This window comes from Vombatus ursinus, unplaced genomic scaffold (assembly GCF_900497805.2).
Source record: "Vombatus ursinus unplaced genomic scaffold, bare-nosed wombat genome assembly UNPS02014210.1, whole genome shotgun sequence".
Lineage (NCBI taxonomy): Eukaryota > Metazoa > Chordata > Mammalia > Diprotodontia > Vombatidae > Vombatus > Vombatus ursinus.
The window spans coordinates 12276-32650 of NW_020953988.1; the positions used below are offsets into that span (position 1 = coordinate 12276).

Genomic DNA, 20375 nt, shown 5'->3' on the forward strand with positions numbered 1-20375 from the left:
AAATGAAAAAAAAATTAGGATTAAAGGAGGATTGGTACTACCAAATTTCAAAATATATAAAGCAAATATATGAAGGATCCATGTCCATATCAAAGCAGTAATTCTTAAAACAATCTGGTACTGGACAAAACATAGAAAAAGCAGATAACGAGACAGAGTAGATAAGTAAGACTTAGGAATAAATGTACACAGCAGAATTTGGTAAACTAAAAAGTACATAAACTACTGGGAAAGAACTATGTGAAGAGATATGGGGAAAAATGGAAAGCAATATGGTTTAAAACAAAGTTTAGATGGGCATGGTATGTCAAATTTCACAAAAAATTCCCAATGGATATGACCCAAATACAAAAAGTCACATCATTAAAAAAAAAAACCAAAAACCTTAAACTAAACTAAAGGAGAATTGAAGCCTACTTATTTTACAACTATGGAAAGAGGGAAATTATTAATCACTCACAGGATAGGTCACAAAAGAAAAAACACAATTAGGATTATGTAAAGTTTAAAAGTTTTTACATAAATAAAAATGTAGCTAGACTCAAAAGAAAAGATCATGGGTGAAAAGTCTTTGCATTAAATATCTCTAAGAACAGTCTAACATTTAAAACCAAAAGGCAACTGCCATATGTTTATAGGTTAACACTTGTTCCCAAAAGACAAGTGGTCAAAGCATATGAAAACTTTCAAAAGAAATACAAATGCTCAAGTACTTGAAAAAATGTTCAACAGACCTTTGTAATCAGACAAACTGAAATGAAAACTACTTAAAGAATTGCCTTTCATGTATCAAGTTAGAAAAGATGGGGTAACGAACTTATTGTTGGAGAGGTTACAAGAAGGCAAGCATGTTTCATGGAGTTGTCGATGACCTCAACCCCTCCAGAAAATAATGAGGAATTAGTAAGGAAACTTACCAAACTGCTAATACTTCTTTAATCCACAGATTCCACTATTGGAACTATCTTCAAGGAAGATATTGATGGGACCTATCTGAATAAACATGTTCTGAGCTACATCACGTGTGGTAACAAAGGTTGGAAACAAAACATATTCCCGGTGATCAGGGAATGACTGAATAAACTAATATAAAAATACTGCAGAATATTACCGGGCTGCAAGGGATGACAAAGATTAACTGGGAGAAACTTGGGAAGATGTGCTTGAAGAGTGGCAGAGTAAGGAAAGCCAAGTCAAAGCATCGACAGACATAAATGCCTCAATGATGTAAATAAAATCAGCGCTCAGGAAAACAAAAACCCTTGCCAAATACAGTAGTCAATGTTAGTAAAACAATATACAAAATATAAGCACAAATCTCTCCTTTTGTTAACAAGTGAAAAACTTTTGAGAATATATGTTGTAAGGGTATTTAGGTATTTGTCAGGAGAGATCTACTGTGAAAAGATGTATCAATAATTTTTAAAGGAGGAAAAACCCCATTCTATTCATCAGGTTTTTCTCTTTACTAAGAATTGGTGTTGAATAAGGTGTTTGCTCTGGAGCAAGCCTCCCTTAAAGTTTCTCTCAATTATGCAGCCTCTGATGTCTGGTTAGACCAGCACTCAAGCGGAAGCACCTCCCACATTCACTACATTCAAAGGGTTTCTCTCCAGTATGAATTTTCTGATGGCGACTAAGCTGGGCACTCTGACGGAAACACATCCCACATTCATGACATTCATAAGGTTTCTCCCCAGTATGAATTCTCTCATGTTGAATAAGATGCGTCCTCTTGCAAAAAGCCTTTCCACATTCACGACACGCATGAGGTTTTTCTCCTGTATGAATTCTCTGATGGGCAGCAAGGGATGAGTTGTAGTTGAAAGTCTTCCCACATTCATTACATTCATAAGGTTTCTCTCCAGTATGAATTCTCTGGTGGCAAATAAGCTGTGAGTTCTGGTGGAAGGCCTTTCCACATTCATTACACACATATATCTCTCCCGTATGAACTTTCTGATGTCGAGTGAGTTCTGTGCTCTGGCGGAAGGCCTTGCCACATTCATTACATTCATAAGGTTTCTCTCCAGTATGGATTCTCTGATGGGCAGCAAGAGATGCACTGTGGTTGAAGGCCCTTCCACATTCATTACACTCATAAGGTTTCTCCCCAGTATGAATTCTCTGATGGGAAGCGAGGGATGAGCTGTGGTTGAAGGCCCTTCCACACTCACTACATTCATAAGGTTTCTCTCCAGTATGAATTCTTTGATGGCGAGTAAGATGGGCACTCTGTCGAAAAGTCTTCCCACATTCAGTGCATTCATAAGGTTTCTCTCCAGTATGAATTCTCCAATGTTGAGTAAGCTGTGTCCTCTTATAGAAGGCCTTTCCACATTCATCACATTCGTAATGTTTCTCTTTAGTATGAATTTTCTGGTGTTGAGTAAGCTGAGTTCTCCACTGGAAGGCTTTCCCACATTCAAAAGGTTTCTTCTCAGTATTTAGACTATGATAGTCAATAAGGTCTGAATTATAACTGAAGGATTTCCCGCAATCGTTATACTTAGAAAATATCATTTTTGAGCTCCTTCTGCTGGTTTTTTTTTTTTTTTACACTGTATAAATAGACTAGAGTTCTTTCTGTGTATCACATTTGTGGAGATTGCCTCTAAAAGACACTTTGTGCTGTAGACAAAGGACTGGCCCTACACCGAAGATTCTACTTTACTTCTTATCTTCAAATAGGTTTCCTTTGGCTGACTTCCAATTTGGAGACACAGGGAGGTCTGATTCTTTCCCAGGATGGTTCTTCCAGAGAAACGCCAAACTTGAAGTGGACTCCTTGGTTTCCGGTTTAGTCTCCAAATCTGAAAGAGAGAAAAAAGTCAACGTCCACTGTTTTCTAGTTGTACATGGAGCCTTGTCCTGCCTCATGTATCAAGAAAAATAACTCAAACTTTAAAGGGCAGGAGAAATAACAATACAATCTTGTGTTTTACAGGGCTGTTTTGAGGAAACTGCTTCTCAAACCTTAAAGCACTATACAAATGTAAATTGGTAATATACAGTGTATTAAATGACTCCAATTGAAACAATTTATGAGGTAGCATGTTATTTTAAATTGAGGAAACTGAGCTTAAGAGTGCTTTAGCAATTTTAGCAAAATATATGTGCCCAAAGTCACACCATTAATAAGTGTAAAATATGGGACATGAACTAAATGGAACTTCTGACTTCAAGTCTAGTATTCTTTCCACTAAATAAAAATACATATAACAAAGGAAATAGACTTTTTTTTTTTCTATACAGTTCTAAAGAGCATAGCTAGAAAAATAGGTAGAAGTTCTAGGAAGGCTGTTTTCAGCTCATTATCAAAGAAGGCTACAATTAGAGCTGCTTAAAATCAGACAGGCAGACACACAAAACATTAGACCTCATAAAAGATCATCTATTACAAAACCCTCCTTTTGAAGATGAAGAAACAGACTTAAGGGGTCCTTCTCCTGAACAAAGCTCATAACTGTACTTTTACTTTTGGTTCTCTTCTCTCTTCAGCCGATCCTAACAATCAACCTCTCCCTCTACTACTCTTCTCTCTCCCCTGATCTACCAGTTTAATCCCTGATACTTACAAACCTACCCAGGTCTCCCTTCTGGCTGTAAAATCCTCTCAGCTGACCACACTATTCCCTCCAGCTATAATCACCTCTTTCCTCCCTTTCAGTCAAACATAGAACAAGCTTCCTATTCTCACCGCTTCCACATCCTTGCCTCTTTCCTTATTTCTCAACCCTTGACACCTCTACATATATATATACATATATATATGTCATCTCATCTCAACTGGGCCTGCACTGCTGAAGCAAGACAAACATTCTATTATTTCACACATGAATCACTATCCCACTTTCACCGGTAGATGTTTGAAGCATTCACAACTCTCCTTCAAGTCTCTCGATGGCAACCCCTCACATACTCTCTTAACCAAATAATTTACCTCATACTTCAATGAAAAACTTCAGTTCATTCACCAAGAGTTCACCCTTCTCATTTCACATCATTCAGACATCTTTCTCCACAATCTCCTCTTACCCTAAATCATTGAATGGGTGTTGCCTCAGACAAACTGAGACCTGGGAAAGACTTTTATCTTAGAAAGGCCAAGGTCTCCCACTGCATCTGGGGCTATCTCCAGTCCTCCTGATCTATATCTTACCACTGAACCCAGATCTGGAGGAGAGAGTGAGACTGTTGATTTTGCACAGTCCTGACTACTTAAGTTCAATTCATTTGCAAGTCATGACATCACCTTCTTGGTCCACTTCAACAATGAAGGACAAACAACAACAGATGAAGAGGTAGCCCTTCTTCTTGCCAAGGCAACCCCTCACCTCCCAATGCACCTTTGATCAACTCTTCTCAACTTCTCTAACACAAGAGCTTCCATAATCATCCCCATTATTTCTCTTATCTCCACTCTCTCCCCATATATTAGATCTTTCTCTACCACCTACAAACAAGTCCACATCTCCACCTTTAAAAATTTGCATTTGACCCAACTATCCTCAATAGCTATCTATACCATATCACACAATCATTCCAGATCTCTTCTTCTGAACTCCTCGATAAAGATAGCGGTCCCTGAGGTCTCCATTTCTTCCTTCACTCCATTCCAATACCTCTGACCTCATAATTCAACTGAAACTGCCCTGTCAAAAATAACCAATGATTTCTTTGCCAAAACCAATGGACTTTTCTCAAATCATTGGTCACTGTGTGCTCCCAGATACTCTTCTTCTAACTCTCTTATCTTCACTACTATTCCTTCTTAATCTCCTCTGTGGGTCTTCATCCATGTCAGGCCTACTAGTATCCTCCAAGGCTCTTGCCCTGGGTCTCCTTCTCTTTTTTTCTCTACGCTGTATCATTTGGCAATCTCATCAGCTCCCACGAGTTGAATTATTACCTCTATGCAAATGGTTCTGAGATCTGTATAGCCACCATTGCTGTCTCATTTGAGCCACACTCACATACTTCCAATGGCTTATTCCACATCTCACCTGGCTGTCCCATAGGCATCTCAAAGTCAACGGGCCGGAAACAGAAAATTCTCTTCCCATCTCCCCCAAACCTTACCAGTTAGTTTCCAAACTTTCCTATTACTGTCGAGGTTGTCACTATCCTCCCAGCCACCCAGGCACAGAACCTATGTCATCCTGGACCCTTTACTTACATTTACCCCACGTATCTCATGGGTTAACAAATCCTGTCATTTCTACCTTCATAACATCTCTTACATTCATCCCCTTCTTTCCATTCACATGACTGCAACCCTTGGTTCAGGCCCTCATCACCTCTTAGCAAGACTACTGCAATAGCCTTCAACAGCCTTCTAACTGGTCTCCTGGACTCTCATCACTCCCCAGTCTCCACTCTAATCCATGCTCTACTCAGATGCTAGGGTGATTTTTCTAAACCTTAGGCCTAAACCAAGTCACTCCCTTGTTCAAAGAACTCTAGTGGTTGTCCCTATTATCTCTACTAATATAAAAGTCCTGTTTGGCATTTAAAGCCTGTCATAATCAGGCACCTTTGCAGTCTTCTAAAATCATCTCTTAACCCCTGCTCCCCACCCCAACCCCCTGCCACCTCCCAACAATCCTACTGGCCCACTTGCATTTTTTTTTTTTTTTGAGGCAACTGGGGTTAAGTAACTTGCCCAGGGTCACACAGCCATTGAGTTTTGTCAAGTGTTGGAGGCCAAATTTGAACTCAGGTCTTCCTGACTCCAGGGCTGGTGCTCTAACCACTGTGCCACTTAGCTGTCCTGGAATGTTACCTTCAAAACTATCCTGTTTGTCTTTGTTGCCATCTGAACATTCTCAATTGAATATTTTAAAACATGCTTAAATGACCCTCTCTCTCTTTTTTTGGGGGGAGGGGGCATACACAACATTATTGTCAGCATCACCCCCCATCTGTTCCCCACCAAATCTATAAAACCAAAACCAAACAATTATATACTTTTAACAAGTAAGCATTGTCAAATAAAACAAATCCACATATTTGCCATGTCCAAAAATGCATGTCACATTTGGCACCTTGGGTCATCCCTCTATCAGGGGTGGATAGCATGTGTCATCCTCAGTCATCTGAAGCAGGGTAGTCACTGCACTGATCAGAGTTCTCAAATCCTCCCCAAGCTGATTTTCTATATAGTGTTGTTCCTATATAAAATGCTCTCCTGGTTCTGTTCATTTCACTCTGCATCAGTTCATGTAAGTCTTCCCAGATTTCTTTGAAACCTCCTTTTTGTCAATTTTTTACAGAAGAACTATATGTCACAGCACTCCAACTATTATTTGCTCGTCCCGTTCCTCTTCTAATTACAGTTCTTTGCCAAAATAAAAAGAGCTGCTACAAGGATTTTTGGTACACATGGATCTTTTTCTCTCATCTCTCAAGGTATGTATAGGCCTAGTTAGCAGCATAACTGGGCCAAAGGGCATGAGATTTATTCACTTTTTGACCATGATGCCTAATGGCTTTCCAGGGCCGAACCCATTCATGGCTCTGACGTGTACCAACGTGTGGTATATTATCTCACTGTTGTCATTTTCTTGATGAAACTCTGTTTCTCTGATATGTTCTTTGACCCATAGATTTTTCAGGATTAGGCTATTTAGACTCCAATTCATTTTTAATCCTTTCTTCAAAGGCTATTATTTTTATTTTCTGCACCTGTGAAGTTTTTATGCCTTACAGTATATGGTAAGTCAATTTCTGTAAATATGATGGGTACAGCTGAGAAATGTTTACTCCTTTCTGTTTCTAGAGGCCTAGTATATCTATGATTTGATTCAGATCCTTGGGCTAGGCTGACAGAGAAATAACATTTTTTCCCCCTAAAGCCACTTGTAAATCATTCTCTTAATAGACTAGACTCCAGAATACATCACTACAGATCAAGTTCACTGGAAAACACTTTGCAGACTCCACCTTGTTCTTTTTCTGCAATTTGGGCTCCTTTCTTTTCTCAAGTCCTCACCACACTTCTGTCCTATTATACGGTATGTTTCAAAGAAAGTCCACAGTGACTCAACAGTTACATCTGCCAGTTTTTTCAGAGCACTAGGGCAATGCTTTAAAAAATGGATTTCTGGAAGTAGAAATGACTGGAATTCTGGAAGGAAGTCAGCATTGCCTCTTAGTGTTTATGAGACAGAAGTCAAGAAAATTCAGACATTCTGTGATATGCACCCTGGATTTGGGGAAAGTAGATTTCAAAGGGCTCAGAAGAAAGATGGGGAGGAAGAAGTCAGCTTAGGAAGCAGGGCAGATGCTCAAGAACAAAGGGTAGTTCTCCTTGACTATGGCATCAAATTTGGAAGGAGTGGGAGAGGAGAATGTTAACCATAAAGCACGTTACCCATTTCTCCATTGTTCAGCTACTGGCAGAGCACAAGCTGATACACAGACTGAGCCTCAGTGCCAGGAGGGCCACGATATAGCTCTATGGCAAACACAATTTCTGCTTTTTCCATTCCCTTTGATAATTAACCAAAGCCTATCCTCTTTCTTGCCTCCCAAATGGGAACTGGCATGCATGAGGATATATCCATCCGTACTACACTAACTTTCTTTTTTTTGGGTGAGGCAACAAGGGGCAATAAGACTTGCCCAGGGTCACACAGCTAATGTCAAATGTCTCTGGCCAGATTAAAACTCCTCCTGACTCCAAGGCCTGACCTCTATCTACTGCGCCATTTAGCCCTTTTTTATTTTATTTTTTGGTGAGGCAATTAGAGTTAAGTGACTTGCCCAGAGTCATACAACCAGTAAGTGTCAAGTGTCTGAGGCTGGATTTGAACTCAGGTTCTCCTAACTCCAGGGCTATTGCTCTATCCACTGCTCTACTTAGTTGCCCCTTTTTTATTTATTGTTTCTTCTCAACTAGGCACATAACCTCAGAAAACCAAATTCCAGGTGGCCATCTCAGTCCATCAAGCATCTGACACCTACTGAGAGCAAACTAATTTTTTCCCATTAGGATCCTTAGTTCACCGGTCATCTGAGCTCACAGCACTTCTGGATTGGAATGGCCTAAGTAGCCTTCTCATGGAACCTATCCTGGACTACAACACACCTGAGAATGGTAATCTAACCTTTGCTTAAAGATGTTCCATGTTTCTCCACCGATGTGGGGCTCCCCAAAGATGGCAATAGAGTTGTTGTAGTATGGCCATATTCCAGGTTCAGGTTAGCTCAGACAGTCTTGGGTTTTCCTTCTTTCAGAAACTGTGACTCTATTGGTGCCTAACTTAGCACAGTGCCTGGCACACAGGCGCTTAGGAAATGCAAGTTTACTGACTGACTCTATAGCAGGTGGACATGGGCAATGCCAACACACTGTGACATTCTGAACTTTGACCTCATCAAAGACTCTTCCTCCGATGATCCAGCCCAGTTTGATGCCATCTTTCATCTGTCCAGTGCGGTCTTCCTTCCATTCTGCTCTCTGGGTCATTCAATAAGGATTCTTTAAAAGGTTTTTTTTTCCCCCTCTAGGGCTTCTTGATGCTTTAGGAGGCAATGGTACCCCAATCACTGTGTCTTCTGAGCCTCTATCACAATACAAGGTTAAGACTGGTGTTGGAGGGAAAATGGGCTTGAGAAATTCGGTGTTAAGTGGTATAAAAACAGGTACCACGCTAAGTGCTCTACAAATATTATTTCATTTGATCCTTTGAATAACTCTGGAAGGCAGGTGTTAGTACTATCCCCATTTTTATAGTTGAGGAAACAGATAGGCAGAGGCAAAGTGACATAGCTAAGTGTCTGAGGCAGGATCTGAGTTCGGGTCTTCCTGACTTTAGGCCTACCACACTATCCATTGCATCACCTAACTCATCCCCTCAAAAACAAGATGGTATCCTACTTTGACCACACATCTAAGTGACATGGCACAGTCATGGCCTCCTGGAACTTCCAATGTGAAGGCAAGCATGCTCCTTTTTCTGGATTTACTTGGTTTTACTATCTCTGACTAATCTTTAGTGAAGAGATCTCTCTGATGACATCAAAATAAATGGTTTGTAGAAGGCATTCCTGAAAATGAAAGTGATCACTCATAAACAATTCTATTTAGGAAGTCAATTCATTCATCAAACTGGAGAGATATCTTCTAGGTACTTCATCCTAGAGGGTCTATGAGGACACAAACATCCTGACAATATTGTCAACTTAAAGTAGTTTCTGGCTGGTCATATGACAGCCTCAGCAAAACCTTCTCTAAGGAAACTCTTAGCAACATCTATTTACAACGAAGGCATCTGTCTTGGCACAAATAAAGGCCAGGCGGCAGAGCCAAGATGGCAGAGTGAAAGTAGTGACTTGCTTGATCTCTCCCCCAAACCCCTCCAAATACCTGTAAAAAACGGCTCTAAACAAATTCTAGAGCAGCAGAACCCACAAAAAGATAGAGTGAAACAAATCTCTAGCCCAAGATAACCTGGATAGTCGATCAGAAAGGTCTATCATGCCAGACTGGGAGAGAAACACAGTTCAGCATGGGCGTGCAGGCAAAATAGGCCTCAGAGGACAGAATCATGGCAGTTTCCAGACTTCTCAACCCACAAACACCAAAGACAACTTAGAAGGTCAGTAGGAAAGGTCTGTCCTGTGGTGAGAGAGGAGCTCAGTCCCAGCCCCAATCCTGGCACAACCCCAGGGTGGTGGCTGCTTCTGGAGCTTTTGGCTCACAGACTGAGGGGGAATCGAGTGGCTGATCAGAGGGGGATTGCAGGGACCTCTGCTGGTGCTGAGGCAGGATTCTCTTGCTTTTCCCGTGCTTGGATCTGGGTCACAGTTCTGGGTGGTGGTCCTGGGGAGAGGAAGAGCACTAGCGTGGGGGAGCTGGTGGTGGCTGTGGAGAGGGAATCCTCCTCACAGTCCCAAGGCAGAGAAAAGTGCTTGTGGTCACTCATAGAACGGAGCCCAGGCCAGGAATGGATTAAATGCCTCACCCTTGATTATACCACCTTGGAAGAACTGAAAACTTACAGGTCCCTAGAAGTATCTCTGAAAACAGCTGCACAAAATCCCCGAAGCTTGGGACAGTACACTCTCCACACTGGAAGCAGAGACCTACCTTAACAAAAAGCTTAAAACACAAATAAAGGCCAGTCCTGCACCTAGCATAAAAGACAATTTGGGGGTCAAGACTGCGATGTAAAGAAAACTATCACTTCCCACAATAAAGAATGTCAGCATTTGGTGAAGACTGGCTAAAATGTCTATTTCAAGAGAAGGATGCAGGGTGACAGATGTCCTGCTCAATATGTCATTACCCATTCTTCCACATTTTCCAAGTTCTATCCCTATATTGAAAGAATGGAAAAACACCTGGAATATATTCTCTTGGCCTGTCCAGACATCTCCCCCTCAAAAAAACCCCCTCATTTTATACAAGTTTAGAACTGGAAGGGATCTGCAACTCTCTCATTTAACAGATGAGGTAAAACATACCAAGGTAAAACTGGCAGCTCAACAGCACACCAGAAGATTGCTAGACTGGAGTCAGGACACCTGAATGCGAATCCTGCAGCTGACACACTTACTAGCTGTGTGACCCTGGGTAACTCACAGGACTAATAAACAAGCGCACTTGCCTCACAGCTGCTGTGAGAACTGCATAATATAATGCACGCAAAGCACTCTGCAAACTGTAAAGTGCTACATCAGCTATTGTCATTATTACAGTAAGTCTGGGAGAAGTAGAACTAATCTGCTCACTCAGTTTAGTGATCCCTAGCTCCCATTTCTATGCTTTGACCAAAGGTTTCCAGGACAGCCCAGAAGAGTCTGCATTAAATGGAAACCACTAAATTCTACCCCAAATTATATCCCTTGCAGTGTCCTCCCCCCAGATTAGAGATCGGCCACTTGCTGTTTACGGAGTTCCTGCTTAATTGTATGTTCTTGGGTTTCATAGAACCATGAGACAAAAACCATCTTTTCAAGCAGCCTGGGGGCCTTTTTTTTGCAAAAGCTGCACCCCCCCCTCCCTCCAATCTAGCCTTGTGATTTCATCTATGCTCAAAACTCTAAGCAAGATGACTCCTTTCACAGCTGCAGACCACAGCAACTCACTCACAATTTAAGAGTTTCAGAGAGTGGCCTGAGGCACTGAAAAGCTGTTACTGGCCCAAGGTCACATAGCCAGGACCTAGTTAGGTCTTCCTCAACCCAGGCCCAGGCTTTTGGTGTCCCACAAGAGCTTTCAGGGGATATAAGAACATGGATATTATTTCACTATAACTGATTTCTTTTGTAATCCTATGTATTTTCCTTCTTCCTTCCAGAGAAGGGCGTGAGAAGAGTGCCCAACAGGCCCATGACACAAGAAGGCGAAGAGTCCCTGGACTCCACCAAGCTGCCAGCTATATCCTCCATGAAGATTACTTCCCATATGCTACATTCTTTATATGCTTTATACAAGGACCCCCACAACAAAGTCTTCCTATGTTTGGTTCCAGGAAAGAGTAATGTTGGTGATAATTTTATAGTTTTCCCCTTTGCTTTAGTTTTCAAGGTAATGGGCTGAGCCAGTATTAGCCAACAGCACTCAGAGTGCCCTCCAAGGCCTGCTAAAAACTCCTACCAGGCCACTGTTCTGCGTCTAGTCTCCACTGTCCTCTTTTACAGGCGTTTTCATTGTGTAGGCTGCGTCCCAGCCTTTCGGAAGCAGCAAGTTTAGTTCCACTACAGTGAAAGGAAATCAATAAACCCAAGGTAAGTTTTCTTGAATGATGATCTTCACAGAAGAGCAGCTCTGGAGGGGGAGGAGGAGGAGGAGAGCAGAGGGTGGAGAAAACGGGGAGGAGGAGGAAGGAGCAGAGGAGAATCCAAAAGGGGTACTTTTCTTGTGAAATGTTTTATTGGATTATTCTGCCAGAACCTGTGGGGAAGAATATTCTGTCATCACGTGTTGTTTGAGGAATTTTTCTAATTGCAAACCTGGATTCTAATAAACCAGTAGCTAGGGGGCTAGGAGAAGGGTGGAGGTAGTGCAGGGACTTTTAAATGAAGCAGACCTGCTTCAGAAAAAGAAAGCTGACTACCCTGGAAGCCTAGCTGGCATCAGCCATCAGGGACAGATACTCCAGGACTGACGAAGGTCAGGAGCAGGACCAAAGCTCTGGCTTCATGAAGGGGGCAGGTTGTGCTTCTTAGCCCAGAGCCATTCAGCCTCAGTCTCTAGAGAAGGCGTCTTTATGTCAACGGTAACAGGCAGAGGAGGCAACATCAGCAAGAATTCCAGTGTCCAAGGGCGAGTTTCCAGGGACAGAACACAAGATCTCCTCAGGAAATAAAAGCAACAGCCAGATTTATCTAACAAACATTATCTCACCTGACGATACTTATAACAACCCTGGAGAAAACTGAGAGAGGAAGTGATCTGCCCAGGGTCACACAGCTAGTAAGTGATAGAGGCTCCCTGATTCCAGGGCTGGCACTCTATCCACTGTGCCACCCTATTGCATCTATATCTGTATCTCTAAATGATATCTGACCGCAGGCAGAAGATCTGAGTTCAGATCCCACCTCAGACAATGGGCAAGTCATTCTGCCTCTCTCAACCTCAGTTTCTCTATCTATAAAATAGGGAGATAACAGCACCTGCCTAATAGGATCATTGTAAGGTTCAAAAGAGATGACATAGGTATTACAGCACTGTATAAATGCTAGTTCTAAATTACCTACAGTTGAGATCTGTGTGGGAGGATGGAGTTCCCTAGGGGAAGGGGGAGGTGGCAATGTACCATGCTCATTTTATTTACATTTTTTTTTTTTACATTGTAGAGGATAAAGAAATGCTCCAGAAAGGAGGCTTCTTCCCCAGGGCCCAAAATAATACATAATAATCTAGCTGAGTTCACCTAGTTGTAGAAGCCTAAAAAATATTTCCTCAAAGACTAAGTGACTGGAAAATGAGCTAGGCAACCTGGACCTGAAACCCAAGGGGAAACAGAGTCAAGGCCACGACTGTAGGAGGTGGGGGGAAGGGATGTGCATGGACAACTGGAGACGGAGCAACCTGCCGCAGGCTGGTGCGGCCACACTCAGATCTACTGTTGGGGAAGCAGATTCTACAAGAGCCACCTAACTTCCCTATGAAACCACGTCCAAGACATGAGGGCCCTGACCCGATCTAAAATCCAGTTCAGAAAGGAGACAAATGGCAACCCCCCAGAGAAGTTCTGTTAGTTATACTGGAAAGGCGATGTAAGAAAAACCAAGAGCTAGCTCGCCACTGGAGATCCAAGTGACTTACCTCTGTAGTTTGTGAATGCTCTGGAATGGCACCCACTGTAAGGCCCTGTCTGTAATCTCTGCAGAATGGGCTATCAGACCTCTCAGAGATCACCTAAAGAGGGAGAGAGAGACAGAGTGAGAGTGAGTGAGAGAGAGAGAGAGAGAGTGTGTGTGTGTGTGTGTGTGTGTGTGCTCGAGCGCTCGCGCATCCGCACCCACGCTTGCTCACTCACTATTTCTAAGAGGTTGGGAAACGTAGGTGCTGAGCTCCGGAGCAGAGGTCACACAGCAGAAGGTGGAGAAACCTAGGAGTGAGGAAGGAGGGCTGTGAAGCCACAGCGAACAAACCCCAGCGGCCTTTGGGGCAGTTCCGGAGCCAGGGTTTTACTCCTCACAGTGACCTGGTGCCCCAGAACTTCCCAAACATCTCAAAATTCCGGCTTCCTCTTTTGTTACAGAGACCAGTCTTTCTGGAGAATTTGTTTATCCCCGATAAGGTAAAAAAAGGTAAATAAAATGAGCATTACCCATTGCCCCCAGGGATTACTCCCTCCACCCACATAGATCTCGAAACAAAATAAACACTAACAATCCACAGTCCACAACATCCTACTCCCCAGATCAGGAGAGGGAGAACAGAGACCCTGGAAGCCCTGCCCTAATACCCCTGGAGCTTAAGTTAAGCCCTCCTCACAAAACTGGGCTGAGTCCAGAGGCTGGCTGAGAATTCATCCTTTAGTTCATGCACCAACACAGCCTCCAACTTTGTAAAAGGAAACAAATGAAAAGCTACACACTTAGACCAAATTCAGGGCCAACAGAATACATGAAGGATTCCTTCGACTCTCACTGGGCTGAGAGCTGCCTGGTGTCTCCCCTAAAGTAAGGTACCTCCCTACCTACTGGCCACCTTCTTTACTTTCTCATCACTCCCTCTGAAATGTTCTCTCTTCTCCCTCGATTATTCCTCGTAACCCTTTATCACTCCTGGTCCCAAAGAATGCTCTCTTGATCCTGTCCCTGTACCCCTCGCCCCCATCTCGCCCCAATCAAAAATGGTTACGGCTCCAAAGAACTATTTCACCTACGACGGAAGAAAAACGGGGAAGCTGCACTGTACGCTTCCCCAACATTTGGAAGTACTTTGCTATAGGAAGATGGGAGCTCAAACCAAGCACCAGAAATTCTTAGCAGTGTGACTCTGGGCAAGTCATTTAACCAGTCTGCCTGTTTCCAACTGTAAAAATGGAGATTATAATAGCACCCACCTCTCAAGGTTGTCGTGTGAGAATCAAATGAAATAATATTTGTAGAGTGCTTAGCAAAGAGCCAGGCACACAGCAGGTGAAGGTACACCTAGTAGGTGCTTAATTAATGATTGTTTCCTGTGTCCCCTCTCCCCTCGCTTAAATTGGGCTTCACTTATCTCCACACCTAGCCCTGACCTGAGTTTGCCTTTTTGACAATTCACTAGCTACCACTCTAAAAGCCCTCCTCTTTAGGACTTCTCCGCTAATTGCCAACCGTGGGAAATTCCCAATTACAAATTTCTCCTCCCCAGAGGCTGGTTCCACTGGTAAAAGTCACACAACTGGGCTGATTTTTATCCACTATAAATATAGAGCCCTCACTATTGCTTGACAATCTTTCTACTACAGATTTCTGGGTGATCTGTGAACTTGGGTGGGGGGAAAAAACCACACCTTCATATTCACTAACCTAAGTGAAATTTAGCATTTCCTTCAATTATAAATTTTTTTAAAAGTATGCTTTTGATTGGGGGTGGGGGTCCCCCAGGCTTCATCAGACATCCCTGGCACTAGGCTCTGAGTGACCCCCTGAAACATTCTCTGTGGCAACTGCGTTTTCCTCAAGCCTCCAAATGCATATGGAACCTGATTGCCCACTGTGTTCAGAGACCCCTTCCCTGCCCCGCCCTCAGGCCAAGGAAAGGATCTTGTCTTTGGACAGCTCAAAGTGCCAGACGGTTTTTCTCTAATCCAAACTCAAATGTGCCCCTTGCTAACTTCATACTTCTGCCTGCCCTCTACATCCTTGGCACCGCCTCCCCCCCCCCCCCCCAGGTTCCTCAGTGACAATCCTCTAGGAGCCAGGTGACTTCTCTGAAAAGCCTGGCTTAGAAGAACTCTCCTATTTACTTCCCATTTAGGGGGAAGAGGTGCCTTTACTTCTCCCAAAGGTGAATCCTTCTCTCACTGCCCTTGATTTTGTTCTTTGCTCAGACCTTTGGTTCCCTCCCCCAGGAATCTTCTGCCTCTCCCTTCCCATTGGCTCCCCAACCCTGCTGCTCTATTCTGAAAAGTCAAACTTCTGGAAAAGAATGGCTGTGGCTCACGCTTGGCACTTCCTCACCCACTACTCTCTCCTCAACCTCTAACAAACTACTGGCTTCAGACTGTATACTCCCGAAACTTGAGCTCTCCATCTATCTTTTAATCCTCATCATCTTCCTCAATCTCCTTACAACACATGACACTATAAATGCTGTAAGATGTTTTTGCCCGGGGAAAGAATTATTGCTTGAGAAATTAAACGCAAGCTAACCCCATCCCTCCATTTATTTGCTCTTCCCTGGGTTTTGAAGCCCGGGGCCTGCCACTCCTTCCCAGAGGCCTCCCTGGTTTCCTCTGCTCCCTTCCTACAATCTTCCCAACCCCGAGGTCCTCTCCTAAGCTGGCCTCTCCCCTTCTGAAACTCTCTATCCTTGGCACCTCAGTCACTCCTACAGTTTCAAGTATTACCTTGAGGGCCCGAGAAGAGCTGTGTTTGTTATTCTTTTTTTTTGGGGGGGGGGGGAAGGAAACCTGAAGGGCTGTCACCCCCAAAGAGGCATTAGATTTGTTCCCTGCAGCCCTGGTGAAAAACCAGAAGCAATGAGCAGAGATGGCAAAGAAGCAAAGTTTGGGTTTTATGTCAGGACTGTCTCCAGAGACAGCCCGGGCTTCTTCAGTCACTCAAGTCCACAAGCACAGGCCGGTGGCTGCTTGCAGTTTGGCTGAAGCGGGAGACTGTTTTCCAGGCAGAGTTTGGATTTGATGGAGGCTCTTCCAGCCCAGCAAGAGGCAGGCAACCTTCCCAAGTGGCTTCCCTGGGCCCCTCCCGTCCTAATCAAGACTGCTGAGATCTTGCCCTCTAACTGCCTAGAGGATATTAAGGCAGCCACATAGTGCGGCAGAGAGTGGCAGGCTTGAGTTCAAATCTTGTCTCAGACACTTACTCAGCTGTGTGACCACACGCAAATCAAGTGACCTGTCTTAGCCTCAGTTTCTTCATGTAAAACAAGGAAGCTGGACTCCATGGTCTTTAAGGTCCCCACGAATCTCTGCTCTCCATGTGGATCCAGCCCTCCTGGAACTTCAAACCCAACTTCCCTCAAATTGAACCTGCAGACTTTCTGATATCTCTGTGGCATCAACATTCACCAGGAAGTCATCCGACACCCTCCAGACCATTCAAGGGTCTTCACATCCTGGCACCATCCTATCATTTCAGCCTCCACGATGCTCCGGCCAAATGCAGTCCCTCAGCTTCCCTGGTTTCCTGCCTATGCTGCCACTGGCTCCTAAGCCCGGAAGGTTCTGCCTGCTGAATTCCTACAACGCCAATCCAAAAGCCACCTTCCCTGGAAGCCTTCTCGGACTGTAACAGCTCACACTCAGAGAGTACCCTGGGGTTTGCAAAGCTGTTTTCATACACTAGCTCAGTTGATCCTCACGACCCAGGAAGATGGGTGTGATTATTACTTCCCTTTTACAGGAGAGGAAATAAAATGAAGTTTAGAGAGATTAAGTGGCCTGCCAGGATCCCCGAGTTCTGGTTAATTTTAGGGAAACTTTCCCTCCCCTGGTCTCCTAGCACTATGGCTGTTTTCTAACGCATTTATCCACATTACGATGGATTTCGGGATCTCTGTCTAACGTCCCAACTAGACTTACCCATCATTATGTATTAGACACCTCCAGGCAGGGAGCAGGGTGGTAATAACAATGATGATGACGACGATGATGATAACAACTAGCATGTACACTGCACTTTCAGGTTTGCAAAGCCCAGTAAAAACAGTCCCTGCCTTCAAGCTTAAAATCTACAGAAGGAAAACCAGACAATACAAAATAGAGGGATGAGGATGGGCCCTCCTCTGACTTCTGGGGGATACAGCTCCAGGTCTAGAATCAGGAAAACTGGAATTCAAATGCTACCTCACATACTCACTAGATGGGTGACCCCGGGCAAGTCACTTCACTCTATCTGCCTCAGTTTCCTCATCCAAAAACTGAGCTGGAGAAGGAAATGGCAAACCATTCCAGTATCTTTGTAAGAAAAACCAACGGAACAAAACCAAAAAAAAAAAAGCCCAACAACACCCCCCAAAACAACCCAAGTGGGGTCAAGAAGAGTTGACATAACTGAAACAGCTGAACATCACACACACAACAGATGCACACAGACGTGTATATACACATATTCACACAAATGCACACAGATGTCGACACACTTACAAAACGTACGCACGAACCCATCGAGTGTGAGGTCAGGAGCAGCTGGGCGGACCCGCCTCGCTCCAGCGCCGGGACCGGGGGCCAGAGGTTCCTTCTCTGGGGTCCGACCCCGCCCCTCCCCACAGGGGGAAAGTGTGGATCCGAGAGGGTGAGTGAGCGGCCGCTGGGCACTCTTTTGTCCCCCATACCACCGGGCACGGGAAGTGGATTGACACTGGCCTCCTCCCCCGTCTGAATCCCCTCCCCCCTTATTTATAACCCGGTCGGCTGCCTGGGGGGGAGGGCCGCTGGGCACCAAACGCTGGGCACTCTTTTGTCCCCCATACCACCGGGCACGGGAAGTGGATTGACACTGGCCCCCCCCCCCCCGTCTGAATCCCCTCCCCCCTTATTTATAACCCGGTCGGCCGCCTGGGGGGGAGGGCCGCTGGGCACTCTTTTGTCCCCCATACCACCGGGCACGGGAAGTGGATTGACACTGGCGCCCCCCCCCCCGTCCGAATCCCCTCCCCCCTTATTTATAACCCGGTCGGCCCCCGGGGGGGAGGGCCAGAGGCCAAGAGCTCCCACTTCCGGGGCAGCCTCGGCCGGTGCACTGAGCCCCTCTGCTCCTCGTGGAGACCGAGGCCAGAAGGGCCGGGTTCGAATCCCACCGGGGCCACTAAGAAGCGTTCCTGTTCCATGGGGGGGCCGGGGCCCTTTCAGGTCGCGACAACAGGAACAATCGCGACAACGGGCGTTTCGGAAGCGCTGGTCGCGCGGCGCTTCCTGGGCCAGGGATGACCCCTCCCACTTCTCGGCCCAGGGAACTGAGGCAGACGGAGGGTCGGTCGCCCAGGCCGCGTGCCTCAGTTTCCTCCTCCGTTTTCCCGTCCAGCGGCAGCGCGGGGGCCTCCACTCGGCTCAGAGGCGGCCTCGCCGGCGGCCCCGGGCCGCGCAGCCCGCCCACACCGCCCCTCGGCCGCTCGGACTCACCTCCTCCCTCCCCAGGCCCGGACACGGCGAGCGAGCGAGCGAGCGAGCTCCGGCCGCGGCGACGACCACCAGCAGGGCGCCCGCCAGCCAAACACCGCGAGAGCCCCGGCGAGCGCGAGCGCGGGCGCGGGCGCGAGCGCGGGCGGCGAAGCCCCGCCCCGGGCCGCGCGCTCAGGTCAGCTCCGCCCCCCGCCCGCAGGCCGCCAATGAGAGCGAGAGAAGGGCCGCGGGCCGCTCCCCCGCCCCTCCGCGCCTGGCGCCGCTCCCCCATCGCCCCGCCCCCTCCAGCGCCTGCGCCTGCGCCGGCCGCAGCTCCGAGCCCCGCCCGCGCGCTGCCCTCCCTCCCTCCCTCCCTCCCTCCCTCTCTAAGCCGGTGGGAGCCGGGAAGCCCCCTCCCGCCCGCGCTCTAGGTCGTGTTCGTACGCGGTCGTTTTCTTCGTCCCCGCCCCAGCCTGCTAGCCCCGGGAGGGCGGGTGACTCCATCCCCGGGCTTAGCCCATCCCCAGCCCCCTCGCCCCGGGCGGGACGCCCCTTCCCCTTCCCCCGCCCTTCCGGGGCCGACCTTGGCCGTGACGTGGAAGGGCGGGGGGAGCCTGGAGGCTGTGGCCGCAGTGAAGGGCGGGGCCCGCGGGAGAGGGGCGACCCCGTGCTGGGCGCTAGGGTGGACACGGGGTGGGGGGGGGCCTCAGCAGGTCCTACGGGATGCCCCCCCCCCCCGGGCAGTACTCCCGGAGCGTTATTGACCCAGTACCGGGGTCTGCATGGAGGGAGGGGGTTTCCACTTCCCAAATTCCCCCACTCGGGTGGAGGGACTTTCCATGCTGAGAATCCCTCGCGTCAGTCTAGGGGGTTTCCACCCTGGGAGTTCCCCGCCTCCATAGAGGGAGTTTCCACACTGGGATTTCCCCACCTGGGCGAGAATGTAGGGTGGGACCGGAGAAGTCCGGGAAAGTCACTTCCCTCCTCCCCATGAGGAGCCGTCGAGGAGCTGCTGCCCCCCACCCCCCGCCAAGGGCTTCACCCCCCGGGGCGTCGGAGACACGGGCCCCGCCCCTTGGGGCGCCCCGGGGTGGCCTCCCCGCTGGGGCTCCCCGATGGCCGGGGCCGGGGTCAGGTCCTGAGTGGGACAGCACCTGGCTGAAGAGCCCGGCTTTGTCCACGCACGACTCAACACGCTTGTTTCTATGAGATTTGTTCTGACTTGGCTCGGCCCAAGCTGAAATAAATGCGCCTTAACCAAGCCCTGCTCCCCCTCCCCAGAAGCTCGCTTGATCCTCCCAGCCCCCCCCCCCCGGGAGGCGTCCTGGCGGACCGTCCACAGGCTTCTGCGGCTAGGAGCCTGCTTTCTGTGTCATGGCCACACCGCCTTCCTTTTTACCAGCGGCTTTTGTGGGTGGGAGATCTGGGGCGGCGGTATCCGAGTAGCCTCTCATTGGGATTGAGGTCACAGGGCTCCACAGGGGCCTCAGTATCCCCGGTGCTTGCTTGGCACGGTGCCTGGCCCTTTTCACGGACTGCAGATAGTAGAGTGAGGGCCACGCAGTTCTTCCCCCAAATCTTGGCTCATTGCTAGAGGCAGCTTGGTGATGGAGTGGATAGAACCCTGGACCAGAGGCT

At 46.9% G+C, this 20375-nt stretch overlaps 1 protein-coding gene across 5 annotated transcripts; it reads right to left on the bottom strand.

Moving 5' to 3' along the window:
- Positions 1 to 400: 400 nt before the first annotated feature.
- LOC114041929 (zinc finger protein 2 homolog) lies at positions 401 to 19245 on the bottom strand. Of its 5 annotated transcripts, none has more exons than XM_027860614.1 (3): positions 19182 to 19245; positions 13283 to 13375; positions 401 to 2813 (listed from the first exon to the last, which is right to left on the bottom strand). In XM_027860614.1, the coding sequence occupies exon 3, from the start codon at positions 2521 to 2523 to the stop codon at positions 1528 to 1530; it is 996 nt and encodes a 331-aa protein (XP_027716415.1). In that variant the 5' UTR covers positions 2524 to 2813; positions 13283 to 13375; positions 19182 to 19245; the 3' UTR covers positions 401 to 1527. The 5 variants fall into 5 exon arrangements, with proteins under 5 accessions (XP_027716415.1, XP_027716413.1, XP_027716416.1 ...); XM_027860612.1 differs by lacking the exon at positions 19182 to 19245 and adding an exon at positions 18759 to 18822; XM_027860615.1 differs by lacking the exon at positions 19182 to 19245 and adding an exon at positions 17784 to 18139.
- Positions 19246 to 20375: the final 1130 nt, after the last annotated feature.